The 22,038-nt window shown below is 34.9% G+C and overlaps 12 protein-coding genes and 2 pseudogenes across 14 annotated transcripts, besides 2 other annotated features; 3 read left to right on the top strand and 11 right to left on the bottom strand.

The window, feature by feature from the left end:
- Window positions 1–5,998: part of a mobile genetic element that runs on past the window's edge.
- On the bottom strand, window positions 780–1,630 carry TVAGG3_0501280 (annotated as a pseudogene). Its single transcript has one exon. A coding segment is annotated over exon 1 (851 nt).
- Window positions 2,420–2,918, bottom strand: TVAGG3_0501290 (uncharacterized protein; the record flags this gene model as incomplete). Its single annotated transcript, XM_051236618.1, has 1 exon — window positions 2,420–2,918. A coding segment is annotated over one exon (499 nt), but the record flags the coding sequence as incomplete, so codon positions are not given.
- On the bottom strand, window positions 2,964–3,548 carry TVAGG3_0501300 (phage tail repeat-like family; the record flags this gene model as incomplete). The annotated part of the gene is made up of 1 exon (XM_051236619.1): window positions 2,964–3,548. The coding sequence occupies one exon, from the start codon at window positions 3,546–3,548 to the stop codon at window positions 2,964–2,966; it is 585 nt and encodes a 194-aa protein (XP_051094443.1).
- On the bottom strand, window positions 3,568–3,720 carry TVAGG3_0501310 (uncharacterized protein; the record flags this gene model as incomplete). The annotated part of the gene is made up of 1 exon (XM_051236620.1): window positions 3,568–3,720. One exon carries the CDS (start codon window positions 3,718–3,720, stop codon window positions 3,568–3,570), a length of 153 nt encoding a protein of 50 aa, XP_051094444.1.
- On the bottom strand, window positions 3,740–4,141 carry TVAGG3_0501320 (uncharacterized protein; the record flags this gene model as incomplete). Its single annotated transcript, XM_051236621.1, has 1 exon — window positions 3,740–4,141. The coding sequence occupies one exon, from the start codon at window positions 4,139–4,141 to the stop codon at window positions 3,740–3,742; it is 402 nt and encodes a 133-aa protein (XP_051094445.1).
- Window positions 5,999–6,471: 473 nt separating the features above from the next.
- TVAGG3_0501330 lies at window positions 6,472–7,191 on the top strand (annotated as a pseudogene). Its single transcript has one exon. A coding segment is annotated over exon 1 (720 nt).
- Window positions 7,192–7,321: 130 nt separating this feature from the next.
- On the bottom strand, window positions 7,322–7,564 carry TVAGG3_0501340 (serine threonine-protein phosphatase family; the record flags this gene model as incomplete). Its single annotated transcript, XM_051236622.1, has 1 exon — window positions 7,322–7,564. The coding sequence occupies one exon, from the start codon at window positions 7,562–7,564 to the stop codon at window positions 7,322–7,324; it is 243 nt and encodes an 80-aa protein (XP_051094446.1).
- An 18-nt stretch (window positions 7,565–7,582) lies between these two features.
- TVAGG3_0501350 (uncharacterized protein) lies at window positions 7,583–7,945 on the bottom strand (the record flags this gene model as incomplete). The annotated part of the gene is made up of 1 exon (XM_051236623.1): window positions 7,583–7,945. One exon carries the CDS (start codon window positions 7,943–7,945, stop codon window positions 7,583–7,585), a length of 363 nt encoding a protein of 120 aa, XP_051094447.1.
- Window positions 7,946–10,548: 2,603 nt separating this feature from the next.
- Window positions 10,549–10,586: a mobile genetic element.
- Window positions 10,587–11,946: 1,360 nt separating this feature from the next.
- On the bottom strand, window positions 11,947–12,243 carry TVAGG3_0501370 (protein of unknown function, DUF4106 family; the record flags this gene model as incomplete). Its single annotated transcript, XM_051236624.1, has 1 exon — window positions 11,947–12,243. The coding sequence occupies one exon, from the start codon at window positions 12,241–12,243 to the stop codon at window positions 11,947–11,949; it is 297 nt and encodes a 98-aa protein (XP_051094448.1).
- Window positions 12,244–12,738: 495 nt separating this feature from the next.
- Window positions 12,739–13,203, bottom strand: TVAGG3_0501380 (protein of unknown function, DUF4106 family; the record flags this gene model as incomplete). The annotated part of the gene is made up of 1 exon (XM_051236625.1): window positions 12,739–13,203. A coding segment is annotated over one exon (465 nt), but the record flags the coding sequence as incomplete, so codon positions are not given.
- Window positions 13,204–13,499: 296 nt separating this feature from the next.
- On the bottom strand, window positions 13,500–13,959 carry TVAGG3_0501390 (protein of unknown function, DUF4106 family; the record flags this gene model as incomplete). Its single annotated transcript, XM_051236626.1, has 1 exon — window positions 13,500–13,959. A coding segment is annotated over one exon (460 nt), but the record flags the coding sequence as incomplete, so codon positions are not given.
- Window positions 13,960–14,375: 416 nt separating this feature from the next.
- On the bottom strand, window positions 14,376–14,660 carry TVAGG3_0501400 (protein of unknown function, DUF4106 family; the record flags this gene model as incomplete). Its single annotated transcript, XM_051236627.1, has 1 exon — window positions 14,376–14,660. One exon carries the CDS (start codon window positions 14,658–14,660, stop codon window positions 14,376–14,378), a length of 285 nt encoding a protein of 94 aa, XP_051094451.1.
- Window positions 14,661–15,386: 726 nt separating this feature from the next.
- TVAGG3_0501410 (uncharacterized protein) lies at window positions 15,387–16,014 on the top strand (the record flags this gene model as incomplete). Its single annotated transcript, XM_001298111.2, has 1 exon — window positions 15,476–15,919. One exon carries the CDS (start codon window positions 15,476–15,478, stop codon window positions 15,917–15,919), a length of 444 nt encoding a protein of 147 aa, XP_001298112.1.
- A 542-nt stretch (window positions 16,015–16,556) lies between these two features.
- TVAGG3_0501420 (regulatory-associateD protein of MTOR family) lies at window positions 16,557–20,248 on the top strand (the record flags this gene model as incomplete). The annotated part of the gene is made up of 1 exon (XM_001298110.1): window positions 16,560–20,186. One exon carries the CDS (start codon window positions 16,560–16,562, stop codon window positions 20,184–20,186), a length of 3,627 nt encoding a protein of 1,208 aa, XP_001298111.1.
- Between the last annotated feature and the right edge of the window lie 1,790 nt (window positions 20,249–22,038).

Genomic DNA, 22,038 nt, shown 5'->3' on the forward strand with positions numbered 1-22,038 from the left:
AACCTGTAAGCTCCGGATGAAATTTCTTCATCTGAAAGATTCCTACCAGCATTTGTAAAGATATAGTCTAACGGTTTTGTATCTGCTACTTTTGTTCTTTGTTTTTCAACCTGAAACATTTAATATATGTAAAAATATACTGTTTTAAAAAACGTTTTAAAATGGTATGCCATATAGCTTCTTGAATTTGTTAAGATATAGTCTAACGTTTTTTCCATCTGTATCTCTAGCGTTTACAAAAGCATAGTCTTCCTTAGTAAAACATACTTGTAATTTTCTATAGTTTACGCCGGTATAAAAGTAGAAAGAGTCCTGTTCTTCGCTATAGTAGTAAAACTCAAACGTATGCTCGCCATAGTCTGTAATTTCAATTGCTTCATCTTCTAGTTCGTCGACAAATTCGAATACAATATCTCTAAACTTACCTTTGTTTTATTGTTTTCAGAACAAGTGACCCAACGTAAGTTTTCAAGTCTATTGTCGTTTCTTATACGGTTTATATGGTCTACAAAAGGTAAATTGTTAGGGTTCGGTATAAAATGAGTTGCAATGACAATATGTTTAAGATAGCGTTTCCCACCCATCTTCATAATAGCATATCCTTTATTTCCCTCCCATCCGCTTAAAACTCTTTTTGTCTTTTTGTTTCTGACTTCAAAAGGCTCAGAACAGTGAATTTCATATTTCTCATCTAACAAACAAGTTTCCCAACGGTCTTTTCCGACAGACTCAGCGTACATTTCAAATAAAATAAAAAAATATTTTTTTAAAAAAATGTTTTATTTCATGCAATGTTTAACTATTTCACCATCTTCTTTAACACCCCAGTACTTACGCTTGGAGAGGACATGAACTTCGGTGAAAATTTTGTCCAATTTGAATTGACCCATCTTTTCACCGACCATTCCCATTTCAATGAGTTTGTTATAGCCTTCTTCGTTCGTCATGAGCGCATCGATGTTCTCATAGTAAACCTTCACTTTGGATTTAACTTCGGAGAAGAATTTGTTGTAGTTGTCAAGGACTGCCTTTGCGAACTGAGGGTAAGACCAATGTTCGACAATAGGTTTTAATGTGGTTACTAAGCCACTTTGACCTTGAGTGAATTCGTACTTCAAAACAAAAGGGGAGAACCTTTCAACAAAGTTGTCGACCTTCTCATAGTGTTTACTCTTCATCTCTTGAGGTTTCTTAATGGAATATCCCCATGTCGAATTCATAAGCAATTTGAGTGTCATTGCAAGTTTGGGGTTTGAAGCTTTCCTAATATCATACAGTTGTTGTATGACTTTTCCAACTGTATAGTTCCTTCCGGGAACTCACCATCTTCGTTTGGAATTCCAGTCGGGATATATTGGACAAACCTCATGTATGCAGCGTTAAGGTCGACATAGTATATCTTTTCATCTGAGTCGAACTTGTCGCAACCAATTGGTCCAGTTTGTGGAAATTCAAGTGAGTCTCTTATCTTCTGAGAAACTTCTCCTGTTATCTCATAAACATCGTCGAAGCAACCTGTTTCATATAAAACCTTCTGACCTAACTCAGATGCTCTCCAATACAATTTGACGTCAATTGGATGTCTCAATGGAAGTTTGTTTATAGCATCTTGAAGTTCTTGCAACCTCATTGGAAGTTCTTCTGGTTTCAGGTTGGTATCCGAACAATCCAACTCCTTTTGGAATTGTGTACTTCTTTTGTACTAGAACTTTGTCTGGAACAACTTTTGGTCTTGCTAACAATGAAAAGTTTGTTTCGTCTTTTGGTACAAAAGTTTCTGTCAGCTTGTCATCTGGAATTGGTTCCAACAAACCTTTCTCGAAAAGAATGTTAACAGCTCTGACAATGTTGCACTTGCCTTTTCCGAACAATGGGTTTGTAAGACTTTCGTTCAACATGAAGTGGTTGTGGACAATTACAATCTTCAACCATGGTAAGTCTTTGTCAACAACATAGTCGTCATGTGAAGAACCTTTAGCTGTAGGTATGTTGACTCGGATATTGACATTTGCCAACGGTGCAACTTTTGCCAATTGACCTCTAAGAATGTACCTTGTCTTCACACATGACTCAAGATACTTCATCTTCTCATCTGTAACAAGACCAGAGTTCCTGAGACATGTAAGAATACAAGGTTCATTGACAATTGTTTCAATTGAATTGTAAATTCCATACCTTGTCAAGTCAATGTCAGACTTATTTATGAACGGGAAGTATCCAGCATGTTGTCTGACTGCTTGAGGGTTAGGTTGGTACCATTCAAATTTTACACTTGCAATTCCTTCAATTGCATTCAAAATGTCTGAGTCGGAGTCAAACATTTGTTCTCTCTTTGTAGTCTTGAAAGCGTCAAGAAGTTGTGCGGCTGTTGTGACATTGCCATGTGCATAGTAAATGTGACCGTCCAAATCTGTTACGGTTAGTCTGAGATTGTATCCTTTCTTATTTCCGTCTTGTATGGCAGCAAGTACTCCCATGAAGCCTTCTTTGTTCTTTCCTTCGTCAAAGTTTACTGTAAAGGTTCGACCAGATGTAATTTGACTTCTAACTTCACGGTACTTTTCATATGCATATCTTGTTCTTTCCATGGGAGCATGTTTGTCTTCACCTTTTCCTTTTTTCCTTCTCAAAGGATACAATTGTTCGTCATGTTTCCAATAGAATCTGGCAAAGCCGTCGTGTCCTTCAACTTGCGGTTCAGAAACATCGAAAGGCATGTCCATAAGACGTTCTTCTTCTAACCTCTCTAGTCTGTTTGGATAATTTGCGCGTGCTGTTTCCAATTCCATTTCGTAGCGAAGACCAGACAATTTGTCATAGACTTTTATGGGTCTTCCCTTCCTATATTTAAAATTCTTCGAAACTTTCCAACCATATCTTTGCAACTCTGCTTTTATTCTAGCAGATTTTCTATCCATTCTATATGGGGGCATTTTTATAAAAATAAAAAAATGTTTTTTTCTTTACTTTACATAACCACCGGCTGCCATAAGTCTTTGACGCCAACCCATACCAGCTAATGAAGGTTGACTTGGTTTAGTATTGAAACTAACCTTTGGTTTTGGTTTATCTTCAGTTTTTGGCTTCCCTTCTTCTATTGGTTTTTCGTCACTTTTCGGTTCCTCTGACTTTACCTCACCTGCAGGAACAGTTGTGTCGTCAACATCTTCATAAATATCATATGCCATTTGTTTTTGTTTTCCTTTCAACTTTTTGTGTTTGTTGTAAAGTTTAGAATATTTCGACTCTAAGTCAATGAGATGTTCTATAATGAACTGTTGGTCAGTGAAGTAAACTTTTCCATCTGTTGTCTCGAAAGCTCCTTCAGACTTCAATATTTTATTTGTGAGAGTCTGTTTCTTTTTTGAGATACTAGCCGTTCCATTTCTATGAAAAGTGACTTTATAGTTAGGGTTTGTATTTCCAGACCTGGCACTTTCTATTATTGAATTTTTCTCTTCATCTGTAAGTTCTTTGACAGGTTTTGACAATGGTTCTGAACTTTTTGTTTGTGGTGTCAAATCTACCGTTTCAACTTCTTCGGTCATTTCATCTCAGTAAAAAATTTTAGTTTGGTTTGTTTTCAACTGGTTGTTGTTGTTTTTTAAGTCGGTCTAAAACTTCCTGAGGTATAGGAAGAACTTGACAAACACGTTGTGTAACTGCTGGAAGTCGACAAATCCATCTTGAACCCATTTGTCTCAATGCTGTATTGTTCATTTCATCCTAGTTAAAAATTTTACATTCCCCACGTTTGAGGCGGTTGAGGTTGGTTATTGTTTACCCATTGTTGTGCATGGTTATATCCTCTGTTAAAGAATCTTTCACCTTGGTCCATATAGTGTCCTGCTTGGTTATAGTAGTCATTTGCTTTGTTATAATAGTTTCCTGCTTGTCTTCCTACATTGTCCATCCATCCTTGAACTTTTCCTCTTGTTTCAGGATTTGGAATAAGATTTGCTGCATCTCGTGCTACATCCCAACCTTTCTGTACAGTTTGTATAATAGGTTGTGCTTTCTCTTTAAGTATACCTAATGTACTCAAAATCTTCCTTCCAACTCCAAATACACCTCTGGCTATTGTTCCCACTGCGGGTAAAAATCTAGATGCAACTCCTGCTAATGCGCCAAATAAACCCATTTCTTATGGGTTAAAAAATGACGAATCCAAACAAGGACCCCTATGTTTCTAAGGCAACAAAGAAAGCACTCATGATAAAAATCTTTAGTTCAACACCAAATGCTTGGTTTATGGATATCTTGGAAAACATTCCGAGGTATAGAGAAGATGGACCACCATACTGGCTAATATTTGTCGGTCAAAACACAAGATACTGTGAAGCCATACCATTATGGTCCAAAAATATTTTAGATGTGAAAACTGCTTTGACAATATTCGTTGACAAATACCATCCAACAAAACTGACATCTGACTGTGAAAGTTCTTTCAAATCAGATGATATTAAAAACTATCTGCGTTCAAAAAATGTAAACCAATATTTCATTGTCGACCAAAACCATTCTGCTCTTGGTGTCATTGACAGTTGTATAAAAATCTTAAGAGACTTAAACCAACCACAAGGTGGTGAAGCAAATGAAATGTCATATGACGACAAGTACAGACACTTCTCCATGGCAAAGATGAGACAAGTTTTAAATATTTACAATACCCGTAAACAAAAAGGTTTGGGAAACCACTCCCCGAAGAAAATGAAAAACAAACCCTGACTTAGAGAAAGACTATATATTTAACAATTTAGTCAAAAGAGACAAACAAGAAAGAATGCCAGGCTTCAAACTTAAGAAAGGTGACAAAGTAAAAATAGAAATACCTAAACGCGACCCATATGAAAATACTATTGACTATGACAACAATGGGAACCCGACAGGTACTCACATTCGTGTTCGTAAAAATAGAAGAAAGTATACAAGAGAATATTATGAAGTTTTAGGCAAACATGGCAAAATGTACAGACTGCAAGCAGAAGATAAAACTACTATTGTCAGACCTCGTTTCAAACTTGTCAAAGTTCAAGGTGGTATACTTTCAAAGACAGTTCCTAACAAATATAAGACAACTCCTGACGAATATGCTAAAGAAGTTGAAAATGACGACTAAGCATTTCTATACCATGCGTAAACTGTCATGTAAGGTGGCATGTAGTCTTTACTTTGTCCCGTTGTTTGCGTATACCCTGAAACGCGATGTGTATGGCTTCCTCCTACCTCAGTGTTACTCCAGTAACAATTTATAGCAAACTTAACGTCCTCTTTAACATCATATCCTTTACCTTTTGTCATTCCTGACCAATCCCAAAATCTATGACTATGCAAACCTGCTTCAGATGTACTTAAATTTATGTAGTGACTGTGCGCAGGTAAATTTGCACCTGAAATCGTTTTACTTCCACCTGTTTCCTTTGAAGAGTTTGCACAATACAAAAACCTGTCGACTATTTGAGTCCAAGTTCCGAGACCAAGTACTACTTCTGGTTTGGTAGAGTTCATTGACGTGTAAATAGAACCTATAGGATATAGTGTTTGAAGTATTTCTGTCTTTAACGTTTGAAGCTCTGTTTTGTCAGCTTTTTTATCTAACTCATCGTTAACATATGTTTTGTCAGCTTTGTTGTCATATAAATCTTGAGCAGTGAATTTAACTTTGTTTTCATCCTCCATGACAAAAACATTTCTACATCTAGTGTATTTCATCGTTGTTATGTCTTCATCCGATGTTAAACCTTGTGGAAAGTTAGGAGGTTTCCAATTTAATACATCCCCACCAGTTCCATCAGGTTCTTCAACCGTTCCTGCAATATTTTCTATACCAACAGTTGCGAAGAAATCGTGTGTATGTCCAACGTCACTTTTCCTGTTTAAGGTTTCTTGTAAGTTTGTAATATTTGCAATGGTATGTGTATGAGTCTTTTTAGAATATTCGTTTTCAGCTCTTGTCACTTCACTTGACATTTTATTGTCAACATATGTTTTGTCTGCTAGTTCAGGATGAGTATGTTCTTTCGTTGCATATGTTGCATCTGCTCTGTCATGTTCTTCTTGAACTTTTTCAATGACATACTCTTTGTCAGCTTTGTTGTTAACATCTGCTTTTGTTGCATATGTTGCATCTGCTCTGTCATGTTCTTCTTGAACTTTTTCAATGACATACTCTTTGTCAGCTTTGTTGTCAACATCTGCTTTCAAAAGAAGTTCATCTATAGGTTTCTCGTTTAAAGTTCTTTTTGTTGGATTTATACAAACAGTATGGTTCTTACTGTCTTGAAACAGAAACTCGTCTGTCATTGGGTTTATCGTCAGTTTTAAGTTTCCTTCTTTCAATGACTCAGATATCTTAGAATAGTTTGAAAAGTTTGTTGTGTTCTTATTTAGAGCTTGCAAAATGAGTTGTCGGTTGTGTTGTATTTCTCTCATAGACGCTGTTTCTTTCGACATTTTTATTCTAGATAAAATATGCTTTCAATAGAAAAAGAAAATTCAAGAGTTGCTACAACTAAACCATTAGATGAACTTTTTACTAACGTAGGTCAAAAGTTTGAGACAGAGACCGTAAAGCATGAAGGCTATCGTTTTGACTACCCACTTAGATGGTTAAGAGACCCATCCGTCACAAAAGCTATTGGCTTTCGTAGAATGAAGTTCATTTCAGAAGCCATACATGGTTTCCCATTTACGGTCGCTTTTGAAGTTCGATACTATAAACAAAGAAAAACATACGTATGAGAAATTTGAACAGGGAAAACTTTTACAAGTGAATTTGCTTGTAAATTTAGAAACAACTCTTCAAGCTTTTCAAGAAAAAATAAACGATATCTATCTCGAATATGCAAAACAGTACAACATTGACGAAGGAGAGTACCATCTCGATATTATATATGACAGGAAAAATGCAACTGTTAAAATCAATAGAATAGAAGACCTTGGAGAAGACGTTTATATTTCTACAAAATATAACAACTTGGCATGGTATAGATTTTTGAGGATGTTAAATCAGCCTGCAGAATATCCAGTACACCCGAACTTTTATGAAGTCGAAAACCCTAATGAACATATGAAATGTTTTCGACCAAGATGCTATTATAGTTCATGCTTCATTTTCTGGCGCACAAAACTCTTTTTTATGCTTGGCAAATGACTTTTACGAAAAACCTACAAAGCTATATGAACCACCAAGTGGAAGTATTTCAGACTTTCAAGTATGGTTTACTACAGATGGAAGAAAGAGAATAATTCCATTATACCACGCGTTTTACTTAGAACTTAGTTTCATATACAACTACTATCGAACGGTAAAAATATAATTTTAATACGGTTGAGGTGTTGGATTTGGTTGCCAACTTGACTGTGGTGCAGGTTCAGGCTGTTGTATAACAGGAGCTTGTTCTTCTGGTTCAGGGTCTTTAGGTATAATACCAACGAACTGACCTACTCTTTTACCAATATTTTTGACTCCGTTCCAAATTCCTCTTCCTACGGTTTTTATTCCATTCCATATACCTCTTCCAACATTTCGAAAGAAGTTTCCTATTCTTCCAAAGAAACCCATTTTACTATATGTAAAAATCTAATGTCCGCCTAGTCTCTTACGTTTCCTGTTGAGTTCCATAGCATTCTTTAACTGGAGCTCATACATTCTGTTTCTCCTCTGGTAGAAAACATATTCTGGGTCAACTCCTGTGTTCGCGTCATCTGCATAAAGTTGTTTATATCCCACTTCAGGGTTTGTATAAAACTCTTTCCATCTCATATTTGCATACCATGGTGGTAAGCCTAACGCAGCGTCATTTGACATGGCAGTTTGCATTTGTACATCTGTTGGCACTTGACCATAGTTTGCCATTGCAGTTTGTATTCTAACTTCATTTGGAATATTCTCTGGGTTTGGTTGTCCAGGTTGCTGTGCATTCGCTAAGTTCTGTGCGTCCATTTAATATTAGATAAAAATATCTCTTACGAGTACATATACTGAACATTTGCAGGCATTGGTTCATCTTCATATTCTCTATATCTTTCTGCCACGTCAAATAAGTAAATGACACAATGGAAAAAACCTAAAACAAGTAGTCCTATTTCAAACCACATTTACTTACCAATAAAATTTCTTTGTTGTGACACTTTCTCCGGTTTATAGGACCTCTCTCATATTCTATCTTATCGTATCTAAAATCATAGTCATGTATATCCTCTAACCATCTCATAACACTTTCCAAACCACTTTTATCGGATGTAAAGTAAAAGCATGGATGGTTATGTAAAACGTCTAAAGTTTCTAAAGAGTCTCTCAAAGTCCAGTCTACTTGGTATTGAAAATCGTATGTGTTATAGAACGGCGGGTCTACTATAAAGAAAACATTTTCCTTGTCTTTGTATTTTTCATACAACTCTGTCCAATGACATCTCACAAACTCTATACCCTCAGTATATTTTTCTATGTTCTCTTTGAAAACCTTTGTATAGTTAAGATATAAAACGTTTGACATAAGTGTTTCAATGTCATGAACTCTTATAGAACCACTATATAATAGTCTAGAAGATATACTATCCCAGTCAATATACTCTGCCTTTTTCAAAACCTCTCTGACAGTATTTTTCTTATCTAATGGTATACGTTCCATCTTACCTATAGGTATCTTTTCTTTTAACTCTTTCAATATTTTGTTTGTGTCTGGTATATGTTTGAGACGGTTCATATAGTTGTCGAAGTCATTGCATATAATCTTTGAGTCAGGAAATATTGTATGGCACAAATGAGATATATAGAAACTTCCACCGAACAAGTCTACAAATGTTAGACCATTCGGTAGTTTCTTAAGTTCTCTCAATAGAATATCTTTACATCTACTCTTATTTCCAAAGAAGGGTAACGGTGGTTTTGTAAAATTCATTTTATATATATAATAAAAATGTTTTTACCTGAAAAGTGACAGAAAAGCGGCTTTTGACAGACGTTTTATTGTGACTTCTTCGTAAAGACTTTGTTGAGATTTCTTCGTAAATGAGTGTAAATGACCCAAAAATATATTTTAGGGTAGAAGGGTATATCTAACCTCTTTTCTAACCTCTTTTCTACCCTCTTGAATTTTCATGAATTTCTTCGTAAAGACTTTGTTAAGACTTCTTCGTAAAGACTTTGTTAAGACTTCTTCGTAAAGACTTTGTCAAGACTTCATCGTAAAGACTTTGTTGAGATTTCTTCGTAAATGACCCTAGTAGTATATTTTTGGTGTAAATTTCATGAAAATTCAAGAGGGTAGAAAAGAGGTTAGAAAAGAGGTTAGATATACCCTTCTACCCTAAAATATATTTTTGGTGTAAATTTCATGAAAATTCAAGAGGGTAGAAAAGAGGTTAGAAAAGAGGTTAGATATACCCTTCTACCCTAAAATATATTTTTGGTGTAAATTTCATGAAAATTCAAGAGGGTAGAAAAGAGGTTAGAAAAGAGGTTAGATATACCCTTCTACCCTAAAATATATTTTTGGTGTAAATTTCATGAAAATTCAAGAGGGTAGAAAAGAGGTTAGAAAAGAGGTTAGATATACCCTTCTACCCTAAAATATATTTTTGGTGTAAATTTCATGAAAATTCAAGAGGGTAGAAAAGAGGTTAGAAAAGAGGTTAGATATACCCTTCTACCCTAAAATATATTTTTGGTGTAAATTTCATGAAAATTCTGAGTAAAATGACAGATGTTTATATGACACTTTCTCCGGTTTATAGGACCTCTCTCATATTCTAAACATCTTCGGGGCTAGAGGGCACGAAGTGCCTGGAAGCCCCACTCCCTTTTTTTTTTTTTTTTTTTTTTTTTTTTTTTTTTTTTTTTTTTTTTTTTTCGGTAGTGTTTACTAATAGATGAATAGTATATAAATTCTATTAAAATGGATTTGATCCAAAAAAATATATAAAATTTCATCATAAATAAAATCGTTTTAAATTACTTCTTCATTTAAATTATAACAATTATTTTTGGTTTTATATTTTTTTGGATCAAATCCATTTTAATAGAATTTATATACTATTCATCTATTAGTAAACACTACCGTATATTATTTTTTAAGCTATCTTATTTTTTGAAATTTTATTCAAATCTTTGGTCGCAAGAAGAATTGCATGATAAATAAAAACATTTAATCAAAGTCAATTTTATTTTTCATATTCAAATGGACTGAGTGTTAACATTTAACATTTTTTTGCTAATTGTCGTCAAAAATTAGGCGTAAAGCAAAAATTGATATTTCATATGGTTTTATGATAGATAAGCATTATATTCCCACTCATTATATTCGTAAATTTTGAGGTTTATCCTTCGCTTTTAAGATCATTGAATTTGATTTTTATATAAAATAGTTATATATTAGAAAATAATATGAGTTTATGTGATATTATTTTTCAGAAGATTTTGTGTTCTTCTTCAAAATTTTATTTTTTTTTTTATTAAAAAGAATCTTTACAAAATATACATTTACTTTAATTAATATTTAAAAACGTGCTCTATCAAAAGTTCCAAAAATTCAATATTTTAGCTTTTCTGAGGTGTCACTTTTGATGAATTTCTGTTTACAACAACCCTAACAATATTTTTTCTTAAAACAAAAATATAAAAATATAAATAAAATTAATCGTTAAATAAAAATATTTGATATTAGAATTTTATTGGAAAAATAAAAAACTTAATATTTTAAAGAAATACTTAAATACTTGAATGTTTTAACTTTTACATTATCATATAGACTCTCAAATTATTAGCCATTTTGGCTGAGAACTATGGTCTGCGAGGTACATAGATAGAATCAGTACCTCGCAGACTATAGTTCTCTATATGGCGCCGAAAATTTTTGGTGAAATGTCGTCGCATTTCACCAAAAATTTTTCGGCGCCATAGGAAGAATTGGGGGTGTGAGATACTATTACATGCTATAGTACTCACACCCTCCAACTCCCAATCAAAATCGCATAAAATTTGCTACTTATCTTCAGATTACCTCCCATTATAAAATATATCATTGCTATCTCATTGTACTATATTTCCACCCTATTGTATTTAAAAATATAAAATTTTTTGATAATATATTTTTATATCTTGAATTTTCAAACAATATATTCACAGATAATATAATGGGAAATCTATCTCAACCTAGCCTTAAAGTACCAAACTCCTGCTTGCATTCTCACTCACAAATATTAAACATCCATCTCCAAAAAACTAAATTCTTCACAATTTTTTAAAATTGAGAACATAAAAAACGTATGCATTCAATAATTTAAGATACTAACAAATATTAAAAACTTCAAAATATCAGATATTAACGTTTTTCAATTAAAAAAAATATCATTTTGCTTTTCAATTCGAACATAAATCTTAAATATTTTTAATTAATATCTGATTTACAGCATTATTATCCATTTATAAATCTGACAAATAAATGACAAAACCATCAGAAATAGTGTCACTTTTTGTCAAAAGTGAAGTCACGCTATTTTTCATGCACAACACTCTGCTTCAAGTTGTAGCATCTTTGCCTCATGTTCACCTAGTATGTTGTAAATTTCCCATGTCCTTTTTGCCTTTGGGCTCTGGTCGCCCATCTCAGGTAACCTATATCCTAGAAAGATTTTGTCATAGTTTGTATTTGAGTCTTCGATTATTGTTTGCATGACTCTTTCCTGAGTTTCCGTTCAAGCTCTTCAAATATAGCTTGTCCATATGGAATAAGCTCGTTTCCAAATATATGTTTTTGTAGCCATTCTGGTTTTCTTTCCATGTAACCAATAATATCTTTTGTGAATGGGAAAGCTTTTACCCAACGTTTCAGTCTTGCGTCATTTATTTCTGTAGTTGGTTTTATTTTGTCATGGAACATGTTTTTCAATACTAACATTTCATTTGGTACTGTCCATTTGAGTTTTCTTAAATATTCATCCTTCTCAGTTCATTGCTGTAAGTTTTATGACATTTTGCAAACTTTCGTTTGCAAGGTCATGTACAATAGGTTCTCTTCCTTCTCTCTCCCTAACTTTCTTTCTAAACTCTTCACCAAATATACCATCTCTATGGTTCTGTGTAGTTCTTTGAGATAAATGTTCTAGAACATCAGGTGTTATATTTCCCTCAGCCATGTTCATTTCATACCGGTCCAAAATATCTGCATCTTTCATATCTTTCAATGGCATTAAAGCCGCGCTGAAAATACCAGTTATATCTGGTTCACCATTCACTTCCATTGCGTCTACAACTTCTTGGAATTGAGGTTGTAAGTTTATGAACCACCTATCCGGATTAGCTTTATGACCCCATCTCATTGTAGTTCCATAGTCTGCAGAAACAAAAGTAGGTTTGTTTCCATATTGGTTAGGTTCTGAATGAACTTTAAACAATGTTTCATTTCTATATGTTTTGTTGAAATTTAACCTTTTATTTTCACCGAGTTCAGCCAAAGATTGAACGTTATATGGTCGTAAGTAAAAAGGATTATTGTATTTGCGTACATTTTTTTCAGTACTTCCATTCTATGCTGAATATTTTCATCTGATGTTGGAGTCTTTTGTATGTCGGTGAACATTTTCGATATTCTTCTACTATGTCAGCCGAATTTTTCTTAGACTCTTGGAAAGATTCCATATTCACCTCATACTCTTGTTGAGGGTCAAGATTTTTCGGCTGTTCCAAATCTTCATCTAGTTCTGTGAAGTTAGTTTCCAAAGGAGAACTTGTTCGTTTCCTTCAGGCTCTTCTAGCTGTTGTTGCTGAACTATTTCTTCCATGTCTGGTTGTATCTGAACTTCTTCCTGTTGAGTTTCTTGTACCTCATCTGCTGGCATTTCATATATTCCGAGACCGTTTTTAACAAGTTCCCTATCTAAGTCATCCGGACTCATAAACCTTTCTTCTTTCGTTCCGTCTCTATTTTTTACGCGTTTCATGAAGAGAGTTGAATTATCATTTAGCTCTGACATCAAATATCTCGGAGTAAATTCATCCATGTCATTTGGATGATATGCTATTAAATCATATCCCTTTGCGAGCTTGTATTTTCCAGGTTTGAGATTATATCCGATTTTATGCTGAACCATAAAGCTAAATAGGTTCGGGTCAGTATTTCCTTCCTTGAACTTTCTAATAGCTTCTTTATATCTGTCACTAAAGTCAAGAGTATCTGGGTAACCATAATCTTCCTTAAGCATTTTTAAGAATTCTTGGTTTCCTTTTTCTCTACTTCTTTTATGTCTTTGCTCTGTTTGTGGTTGTTGTGCTGGATTTTGAACTGTTGGTTGTTGTGCTGGATTTTGAACTGTTGGTTGTTATGCTGGATTTTGAACTGTTTGTTTTGGTTGTTGTTGTTGTGCTGGATTTTGAACTGTTGGTTGTTGTGTTGGTTTTGGTGCATGTCTGTGTCTGTGTCCATGTGACGATGTAAATGTTTTAGGTAGTCCTGGTGCAGGTGCTTCTCTTGGAGTGTTTGGTGGTATATAAGTTCCACCAGCTGGCACATATGTTCCATCTGCAGCATAATGTCCTACCTGACTTTTCATTCTTAAGAAAGCATTTACTAGGTCTGTTTTGGTCTGTTGTAACTCTTTTTCTTGACTTTCCACGACAGCTGCTCTAACGGCATCATAGGCACTTTGAACTGCCTGTCTCGTTGCTGCATCTGTTATTTTCGTCATATTTTGTGCTACTTCTCTTAACTCTTTGTCGAAACCTTCAGACTTCAGTTTCTTTCCAGATGAGAAGTCGTTCACTAGTTTCACCTTACTATGAAGAGCTTCGAAGGCATTCTTAAAGTCAGCATTCATTAAAGCTTCATTTGAACTGTCTTCATCCGCTTGTATTTTTGTCCTTATTGACCCTATAAGTTGGGCTGCTTTAGCGCTGGCTTGGGCATCTAACCAGTCATTATTAGCTTTTATAATATCTGCGCTTTTCATTGCCTTTTGCATGGCTGCGTCGTTATTTTTACTTTCTTGTGCTAAGTTTTCATACTGTACGGTTTGGTTTTGCAACTGTAAAAGTTTTTCTGCCTTTACATTTGCTTCAACTTCTTTTTTATCTCATCGCTATCCATATATGTCTTCATGGCTTTTTGTTTTATCTCTTCATCTTTCAGTACTTTATATTGAGTAGTATGGTTTTTCAAATTTATAACATCTTGTTCCATTTTTGCTACTTCTGCTGCTTTTTCTGACACTTTTTTCGCATATTCCTCTGTACTTAGTTCTTTCAGTTGTTCTTCTTTCTTCTTTTTCTCTACGTTTAACTCATTGAGTTTCTTTGTCTGTCTGTCATATTCTAGTTTCTTTTCGTTTTCACTTATTTGTTTCTGTATGTCTATGTTTGACTTTTTGACATCTGTTATTTAATTTTTGAGTGAACTCAAATTCATTTGACTTTGAGGGTTATAAGCTGTTCTGTCTGCAGATCCACCATAGCCTGCCATTTTCGCTAAAAGTGCCGCTCTTAAACCTCCACTCTGTGCACCAATAACTCGGTTTAAAAGCATAGGGTTGCTTGACATTTGTTGCAACATAGTGGGGTCATTCATAATTTGTTGTTGCAACTGTTGTTGTGGTGTCAGTTTTACTATTGGATGTTTCAATGCTCCCTTCCTCTTACGTATATTCTTACGTAGCTTACGTGGCATTTTAAGTGAAGTTAAAAAGCGGTTTTTGACAGATGTTTATATGACACTATTTGTTCAGCACAAAAAACTACTCGGTCAAAGTGTTGTCGGTTTTGTAAAATAACCGTCCTATCTCATTCTATAAGGGGAAAAAGGCTTCTCAAGTATACTTCCTTGGAACGCCTGTAACTTTTCCTGTAGCGATGATAGACCCTTACTTGTCCGGACAAAGTTATACTATTTTGAGTGCTCTACAAAAAAGTCAACGGCGACGACTCTCAAAAACAGTTGTGTAAAAAGTTTTACCGTTGGACAAAAAAGTATATATAGAAAACAAAAAACGTTTATAGTTCATTCAATATTTGAGATAAACCATTTTTCCAACGGTAACCCCTCTATTTTTTTATTTTATTTAATAGTTACCGTTGACAAAAACGGTTTATCTCAAATATTTAAATATCTGTCTTTTTTGGTCAGTTCATTTTTATCTAATGGAAGCCCCACTCGCCACATCCTTTATAATGTTGAGAACTTTATACCAAGTTCGTCAAAATCTTCCTCGTTACATCCAACGGTCATTCGACACGAGAATTGCCGAATTCACACCAGAAGACTAACAATTTTCCGAATAAAAACTTCATTTATACTAAACATCTTCGGGGCTAGAGGGCGCAACGCGCCTGGAAGCCCCACTACCTTTTTTTTCATGTCAGATTATTTTATAGTTTAGAGCAGAATAATTTTATATTTAATAACTAGAAAAGAATAATACTGATGTATTTGAGCATGATCAAATTGAATCATTATTTTGTGTGAAGTGATCATAAAATTTTACTATGGCTTGTGTTTGTGATTTGACAGTCATTGCTCAGATCATCGCTATAGTTGGTGGTATATTTGCCATCATTGTAGGATGCTTCTGGTTTAAGGATGCTCACGGTAACTTTTTCATGGGTGTCAATGGCTTTTTCGATATTGTTTTTGGAATTCTTGTTATTCTTACAGAAGTTTTCCGTCCAGCTTTCTTCAAGTATTTCGGTTTTATGGTTTTATTCTGGGGCAAAATCATCATGTTCTTCATATTATTCCTTAGATGCTTCACAACAGATTTCAAGCAATATACAATCCAAGGCATTGGCTGGATTATCGATGTTATCTGCATGATTATCTTCGCAGTCTTCGCCGTTTGGTTAGGCGGTGGCACAAAATCATTGTTACAGAAGGATGGTGTTGAAATGGGCACTTCATCCAGCGACCTCTTTAAGTCTACTACTGATTAAATACTCTTCTTTAAAAAAGATTTATACTTTTTATCCGTCATTTGAAATATTATTTTTTAGAACAATCTGGCATTATTAAATATTTGAATACGTTTGGCATTACCAAATTTAAAACTTGTTGTTTGAAGTCTCTCACTTATAGAAAATGAACTCACTTCATTGAATTATTTTTTCATTGATAGTTTTGATATACAATCGCATTGAATACTAAACACTAAATATCTCATTCTTTATGAATTGCTATCGGAGCCAAGTTTAATTATTTAAAAAGTTATTTACATATGAGAGTGATTAAATATTGATGCTCATTTCAATTTTGAAAGTATTTTTAGCTCTAATGAAGATCTAGCAGCTTGCAAAGCAATAACTAATGGAAATCCATTCAATATATGCATTTATAAGCAAAATTAAGCATCAAATGAGATTATTGTATCTAATAATATGATTTTTACCTTGAGATGGCAAGTTATTAGCATGATAAATAAAATTTGATAATTTTTCCAACGCAAAGAACATGCCTTGATTCGATAATTCAGGTGCAAATATTTTCATGAGTTGATTTTCAATATTATCAAAGGAGGATAGAATATAATGTCGATGGAATCAACAAAGAATTGAAAGTGAAAAAAAAATTTTTTGAATGATGAGAAAGAGTTCCGCTGTTAATTTCGTTAGCTTAGGGAAGAAAGTTAATGAATACAACTCCGGAAGTTCCGATGGTGAAGGCCCAGACGATATCCCTCGAAACCTAATGAATCCGATGAGAACTCAATCTCAAGAATTTACAGCCGAAGTTTCAAGTATGCTTAATGAGCACAAAATCCTGTTAAACCCTCCAGACACTCCAATGCACTGTATTAGAGTATCAGATAAGGAATATTCATTGGAAAATTTCAGTTGCCCAACTACACCAATTAATTCTATTCGAATTGAGCCAATCGAGTGTGTTGTTGTCAATGTTGCACATCTTGAACAGTTTCCAAAACCTAGTTCTGATTTTGCAAAACAAATTCCTTCAATTTTCGCTTGGCAAAATACAAACAATTCTTTCTCTTCCGAATATCCTACAACTATACAAACATATTTTAAGAACACTTATCATCAAATTCGACAGAAAATCAGATTTTTCTTTTCAATTGCTCCAAATGCAGACAGATTAAACAATTTATCGTCCATCAGATCAGAAGTTGTTAGCGGAAGAGTTTTATTCCACTACATTGGCTATGGATTTCCTGTAATTAAAAAGAATACAATTTGGTGCTCTGATAGACGTTCTACAGAGTTCAAACCTTACAATATATCTGATTTATTCCGTAATCTCATGCCTCCTACCTGGTTTATCTTCGATTGTTCCAATGCCGCCGTTGTTATTCCTCAATTTAAAGAAACATCCGCAGAATTGGCCGCTCGCGATAACAACAAGATCTGGGAGAACTGGGTTTGCATCTGCGCAACCGATGTAAACGAGCAGCTGCCAGACGATCCAAGATTACCAAAAGATTTCCTTTCTTCCTGCATTTTATCACCTCTTAAGATGGGCATTGTCTGTCATTTATTACAGCACTACAGGACAAACCTTGTAGGAAACAATTTCCCCACAGAAATTCCCTGTGATCATTTAATCCAAGAAAAACCAAAGGAACCCAACCAGTTGATGCAAGCTCTTACCGCTATTGCAGATGCCATCGCTTCCGATGGTCTTCCTAAAGATCTTTACCATAGAATTTTCAGATGTGACAGATCTTCAGCTGTTATCTTCAGATACGTTCTCTTTGCGCAGTATCTTCTTCGTCCATACCGTATCCACCCCGTAACCCATCCAGCTCTTCCAGATCTTTCGATGCATCCTCTCTGGAAGCAATGGAGCGTTCTTTTGGACAACGCGATCTGTTCTGTATCCATCCAACGCATAAACTTTACTTCGGACTTGTTTAATTCCGTTGCCCAAAGTTTCGCGATGATTTTGAAGAACAAACAATACAATTTGATCAGATCCTACCACTTAACATTGTTATTCCACATGTTCTATGCTGACGAAGCTAATTGCCAGAAGCCACTTCTTCTTTTCGCACAATACGCAGCTTCTCCTGAGATGAATCCTGAAAGATTTTGCAGCGCCATTGTTTTTCACGCTTTGTTCGTGAAGATGATCGAATGGAATACTTCTGATCCTGCATTCCATTCGATCTGCTTCTTAGTTCTCACGCTGCTTTACCACAAACCGGATTTCGCAACCGAAATCAGGAAAGACAAAGATCCTTCTCAATTTCCGAACATCATTTTTGACACTTCATTGAATGAGTCGACCAGAACCATTGTAGCGGCCATTGTCGCGACATTGGCTATCTGCAACGAAGCTCTTCAACAAGTGTGCACATCCCTCGAGTTCCTTTCCAAAGTTCGTGTAGAACTCGGCCGTGCTTCTCCATTATTAGCAACATGGTTACTTTTAATTGTCAGGAGAGCTTTTCACTTGTATTCTCCTGATCCAACTGTTTACGTGTCAAATGGTTTACACGTACAATGTTCCATTCATTTGTTCTCTCCTTCTCCTGCAGTGAGAGTTGCTGCTCTTTCTGCTTTGGCCTGTTTCTTGAGACCATTTGAATGCAATGTCAATGGACAATTGTTGTTTTTGGCATTGCCTGTTATAGCTGATGCTTCTTATTTAGTTAGATTCCATTTCGTTCTTCTCTTGAAGAAGTTCGTCACTTCGTTTGAGAACTACTCAGAAAGTGTGATTGTTAACTCAAATTTCGTTTTCCAGGCAAATTCTTTCGACCAAACTGTGAAGAGTTGTTTTGGCCAGAAATACAATTTGAGTTTATTCGACAAACCTAATGGGTTGTTCTTCCAAGCTGTTGACGACAATGTCCACATGAAACAGTTCATCAACCGCGCATACGCAATTGCAATGTCTTTGTTGAACCAATACGCGGAAGATCCTCATCCAAGTGTTTCTAGTTTGGCAACAAGAGTTTTGAAGTATATTTTGCGTTCAAGAAAAGAATACAATGATGCAAACAAGAACGAGGATTTCAGTTCAGGGCCATCTTCATTCAAAGGCGAACATTTCATTGGCGGAGTGATGAGTTATGGTGGCGAAGATGCTGAAGAATTCGAAGAAGAACATTTTTCATTCGCAAATATCGATCAGAACGAATCTCTCCATGAAATTTGTTTGCACGATTTAGTTGACAGAAGAGAATGGCAAGCGCCAACACAACCTGCTAAGCCTGCTCCTTCCAACCAGAAGAAATCATTACCACCTGCTTCGATGGAGACAATCACGAGGTCAATGACATTCACGCAAACAACGGAAGTCAAGTTATGTGATGAAGAAATCACGAAAATTTGTTTCGACAAGGACAGTTTAGGTGTTTCTTGTTCAACGAAGAAACAAGTTTTCTTCATCCACGATCAAAAGAAATCATCAATCACAGTGAATCGTGGATATATCACAGACTTACATGTTGTTGAATGGCGTGGATATCCAGAGATTCTCTTCGCAACATCAGACAGATGCATTCATCTTTGGACACCTCCTAATGAAACATTGAGTTGCACTTTCTGTTGCCAGCCACGTCTCGCGAAGAAGATTGATGAAAACAGTGAAGAAGAATCATCAGATGATGAAGATTCCTTCAATGAAAATGTCTTGATCGCTGTTGCAAATGAACCATTCGTTGTTTACACGACATGTAATTCTGTTGTTCACAAATGGGACATGAAATCATTGAAGATCAGCTCAGTTGTTGACACAGGAGCACAGACATGCACAACATCAATTAACTGCCATCCACACAAATCAAATCATTTCGTCAGTGGCTGCGAAAATGGTGTTGTCAGAGAAATTGAAGCAACGAAAGATGGATCGAATTTCGACTTAGTTTTGGCACCACATCCGAAATTGCCAGTTTTGGGAGTCCAATATTGGAATGACATGATCACTAAAAATACAAAATTCTTCGTTGCTTCTGCAGGAGGATTCGTTGACATGTGGGATGATTCTGTACAAGAGAAGTTGATTAATCCTGTCTGGAAGAAGGATGAAAAACTGTTTTCTTTCGCAGCGCATCCTTTGTATCCTTTGTTGATCATGAGTCCGGAAGATAAGTCTCCTTTCATTATTGACCACTCTGGAAACGTTTTGGCTAATTTCACAAAGGTTACTGGAAAGACTGTTTGCGCTTTCCATCTTTTGTTGCCTCTTTTCGGATTGGGAACACAAAATGGAACTATCTATGTTTACCAAATGTCTCCATAACTTTTTACTCATATATATATTTTTTATTTTTATTATTTGTAAATTTTCATTTATTTGATTTATATCTCTTACTCTCTTCGCTCCGGTGTATAATGTTTCTGAGAAACTGCACATTCTATTTGAAATTGTAGCCGTATTTTTTTTTAGAGCCAAAAAAATAAAAACGCACTCGAATTTATCTTCCTAAACTCGAATTATCGTCCAAATTTGCATCCCTAAAATATGAAAACAAATATAATTCGCTCGAAAATTTTTCCTAAATGTTAGTCACTGTTACGGTTTTTTCTTTGGGGGCGAGCTTGCGAGCCCCCAAAAAAAGAAAAAATCGTAACGGTGAGCTCACATTTCGGCATAGTTTAAGTCTAGGTTTTGCATTTTAAAATGTTTGTTACCTTATCTTCTTTCAAAAAGTGGCAAAAATTTGTTTGAAATTTGAAAAAGATATTTTTATTTGCATAAATGACATTCAACTAAGCTGTAGCATGATTCTTTTGCATGCTCTAGTTTTTTTCTCAGTTCAATCTCCTTCCATACTCTTGCTTGTACCAGTAAGATCGCACCAAAATTCTCAAAAATTAAGATCTCCAAATTTTATGTTCAACTCCAATTATCAAACGCCCTCATTAACGCCACTCATAGCCATCTTTCATGCATGAGAAATCGTTATTAGAAGATTTTTTACGGCTAATTATCTGATTCAATTCAGATCAATACTCAAAGCCCCATTATTTATTTATAAATCCTTGTTTGTCGCCTATGCGAATAAAAATTCTTTTTATATTTTAAACATTTTTTTTTCACTTTGGAAGGAGAAAGGTGACTAACATTTTAAAAATGCAAAAACCGACTAAACTATTTCGAAATTTCAAGATTCCTCGTTTTAAGGGTTGTTCAAATTTGGATCTACAACCACACAATCACAAAATTATCGTTCTAGACCGCCCTAAAAAATGTCTGATTTTTTGATTTTTTCGTCAGAACCATCCAATGAGCCTATTAAAGCACGAATGAACTTATCATTGTTTCTAAATACATTGATTGAATACGGTAAAAAATGTCACATTTGAGAATTTTTTCAGTATGTTCTTCGCTTCAGAATAATATTGATTCTTCCATCCGAATATCTACACAATAATTATTAAATACAATCTAAAAAAGGTAGTGGGGCTTCCAGGCGCGTTGCGCCCTCTAGCCCCGAAGATGTTTAGTATAAATGAAGTTTTTATTCGGAGGGCTTCCAGGCGCGTTGCGCCCTCTAGCCCCGAAGATGTTTAGTATAAATGAAGTTTTTATTCGGAAAATTGTTAGTCTTCTGGTGTGAATTCGGAGGACTCTTCTTGGATAGAGTCTTGTATTTCCTCCTCCTCTTCTTCCTCCTCCATTGCTTCTGGGAAGAAGCCTTCTTCTGGGTCGAAAACATTATATAATATGTCACTTTTCACAAATTATATATGTTTTCATGTTTTGTCACTTTTCTGTCACTTTTCGGGTAAAAACATTTTTATTATTATATATAAATGAATTTTACAAAACCGCCGTTACCGTTCTTTGGAAATAAGAGTAGATGTAAAGATATTATATTGAGGTGAGTGGGGCTTTGGCTTTGGTTAGCGGTTGAGAATTGTTAATGTTTGAATTGTGGTTAACAGCGTTGGCTTCCATTAGATAAAAATGAACTGACCAAAAAAGGCAGATATTTAAATATTTGAGATGAACCGTTTTCGTCAACGGTAACTCCCTCTATTTTTTATTTTATTTAATAGTTACCGTTGGAAAAACGGTTTATCTCAAATATTGAATGAACTATAAACGTTTTTTGTTTTCTATATATACTTTTTTGTCCAACGGTAAA

The sequence above is a fragment of the Trichomonas vaginalis genome, chromosome II (genome assembly GCF_026262505.1).
Source record: "Trichomonas vaginalis G3 chromosome II, whole genome shotgun sequence".
NCBI lineage: Eukaryota > Parabasalia > Trichomonadida > Trichomonadidae > Trichomonas > Trichomonas vaginalis.